This window comes from Lolium rigidum, chromosome 7 (genome assembly GCF_022539505.1).
Source record: "Lolium rigidum isolate FL_2022 chromosome 7, APGP_CSIRO_Lrig_0.1, whole genome shotgun sequence".
NCBI classification, from domain to species: domain Eukaryota; kingdom Viridiplantae; phylum Streptophyta; class Magnoliopsida; order Poales; family Poaceae; genus Lolium; species Lolium rigidum.
In genome coordinates this window covers 327,760,731-327,763,114 of record NC_061514.1, presented here as the reverse complement: position 1 = coordinate 327,763,114, position 2,384 = coordinate 327,760,731, and the positions used below count along the sequence as shown (strand labels likewise).

At 49.1% G+C, this 2,384-nt stretch overlaps 1 protein-coding gene across 1 annotated transcript; it reads left to right on the top strand.

Moving 5' to 3' along the window:
• Positions 1-215: 215 nt before the first annotated feature.
• Positions 216-1,566, top strand: LOC124673386 (ankyrin repeat-containing protein At2g01680-like). The gene is made up of 2 exons (XM_047209472.1): positions 216-749; positions 874-1,566. Exons 1-2 carry the CDS (start codon positions 216-218, stop codon positions 1,564-1,566), a joined length of 1,227 nt encoding a protein of 408 aa, XP_047065428.1.
• Positions 1,567-2,384: the final 818 nt, after the last annotated feature.

Here is a 2,384-nt window from a genome sequence, read left to right as displayed (position 1 = left end):
AAAGAAAAAAAAAGCTAATATGTGGGTTCACTGGCATATTTAGAAATATGCCTTTTTACAGTTTTAGTTTACGGGCTCTGTTCTCTAGCCATTTTTCGATCCGTACACGAGTTCGTGAACTGAACTCCACATTTTCAGTTCGCGTTTTTACGGACTCTACTAGAGATGCTCTTAACTCTTGTCAACTCTGACTACCTGCTGCAGATACTACAAAAATGTTGTTAGAGTGGAGAAAGGACCTCATCAAAGAAGCAGACCGGTCCACTGGAAGCACGCCTCTTCACTTGGCTGCGTCATGGGGGAATGATAAGGTTATTAGCTTGCTGCTGTCCGCCGACCCATCAGCGGCGTATCAGCCAGACAAGAACGGATCATTTCCCATACATGTGGCCGCATTCACGAACCAAGTTAAGGCGTTCAGCGTCTTGCTAGACACCCGCCATGACAGTGCCGAGCTGTGTGACGCCATGGGCAGGACCTTCCTCCATGTCGCCGTCCAAGAGGAGAGCCTTTCCGTGCTCACGTACGCTTGCAGGTTTCAGAGTCGGAAATTTGCATCATCTGTCATGAACATGCAGGATGATGATGGCAACACTGCTCTGCACATTGCAGTTGAGGTAGGAAACATATGGATCTTCAATCCGCTGATGGAGAACAGGTTTGTTACGCTGAACTTGACAAACAATAAGGGGCAAACACCACTTGATTTTTCATGGATGAGCATGCCTGCAGGGGTTCAATACGGACCTGTAAGTAGCTTGGCGTACATCCATGCCATCTTTCAAAGTGCTGATGCGCGCATATAGTTCCACTGACTTATACTGATCGAACAAGTTTTCTGTTATGTTTTTTGTCCCCGTAATGTTTTTGCAGAACGTGAGAATTAGAATAAATGAGTTGCTACAAGCTGCTGGCGCTCAGACTGGTACTTACAGGAGTGATCTCTTCTACAACGAACGCATTCCTAAGCTAGACGAAAAGGAAGAAGCGCAGAAGATCACTACATCCACCCAGATCGTTGGCATCGGCTCCGTTCTGATAGCGACGGTTGCCTTCGCCGCAGCCTTCACCCTGCCAGGTGGCTACCGGGGCGATGACCATAAGAATGGTGGCACGCCAACACTTGTTGGGCACTCAGCCTTCCATGTGTTCATCATCGCCAACACGCTGGCGTTCATCCTCTCAGCCCTATCCATCACTCTGCTGACATACGCCGGGATCGCCGACATGGACATACGCAGCCGCATGATCGGCCTTGTCTTTGCGGCCGGACTCATGACCTCCTCAGCGAGGAGCCTCAGCGCCGCCTTTGTGTTCGGACTGTACTTGGTCCAGGCCCCGGTCGCGCGTAAAACGGCTGTGGCGTCTTTTGCGATCGCGGCCCTTGCCTTTGCTGATGTCGTTTGGATGATCTGGATGGTTTTCGCTGCCGAGCTGATGCTGTTGAAGAGGCTCGGACCACGGGCATGGTGGAGGCTAGCACGGGCGATCCTAGTGACGTTGCTGGGGCAGTTCTGGCCGTACATTGTGATCGCCGGCGTGCTCAAGTGTGTCAAGGTCAATTAAGAGGGACCAACTGAGTTGAAATGAAATTGAAACAATGGGATCAACCTAGCAGGAGGCACGGTACTGAAATGTAATAAGAACAATGAAGTGATTGGCAGAATTCGAATCATGTTGCTACAATAGATTCTGTATTTGTAGCATAGCGCGCTATTCCAACGCTAATAGCACGCTATAGCATATCTGGAGAGCCGACGCTACGCTATTTCGACGCTATAGCGCGCTATTCGCGTTAATAGCATGCTATAACATGCTAATAGAGTATTTTTAGACCCACGATATTTTGTTATAGCGCGCTATTTTTTTTCTTGATTTGTAGTAGGGCATGCCTAGCTTGGTATCCAGAACAATAAAGTCGTTGACAAAATCGTGTTTTGAAATAACAGCTCACAATTGCACATGTACGAAGATCCTAATTACATTTGCTCAATCTGTATATATATCGCCAAGATCTTGAAATATGGCCCAGAAGCTAAGACCAACCTCTAGTCTTTGCCATGACTAACTGCGATCTCACCAGGCCACGGCCCTCTCCAGCCCACGCCTTTGGGTGCGCCATCTCCTCCTTCCACTACAAGGAAAAATTATTACCGGCGCACCAAAAACGGCTATTGCCGGCGCACCAGAGCCTGCCGGTGGGAACAGGCCGGTGATAATGAGTTACCGCCGGCGCACCAGCTGGTGCGCCAGCAGTAACATGAATTATCCCCGGCGAACTAGGCCAGGTGCGACGGCGGTATGATTCTTCAATTTTTTTAAAAAAGGCCGATCTAGATCTAGATCTCGATCTAGATCTAGCTCGGGTTCGTCCTGGAAAACCA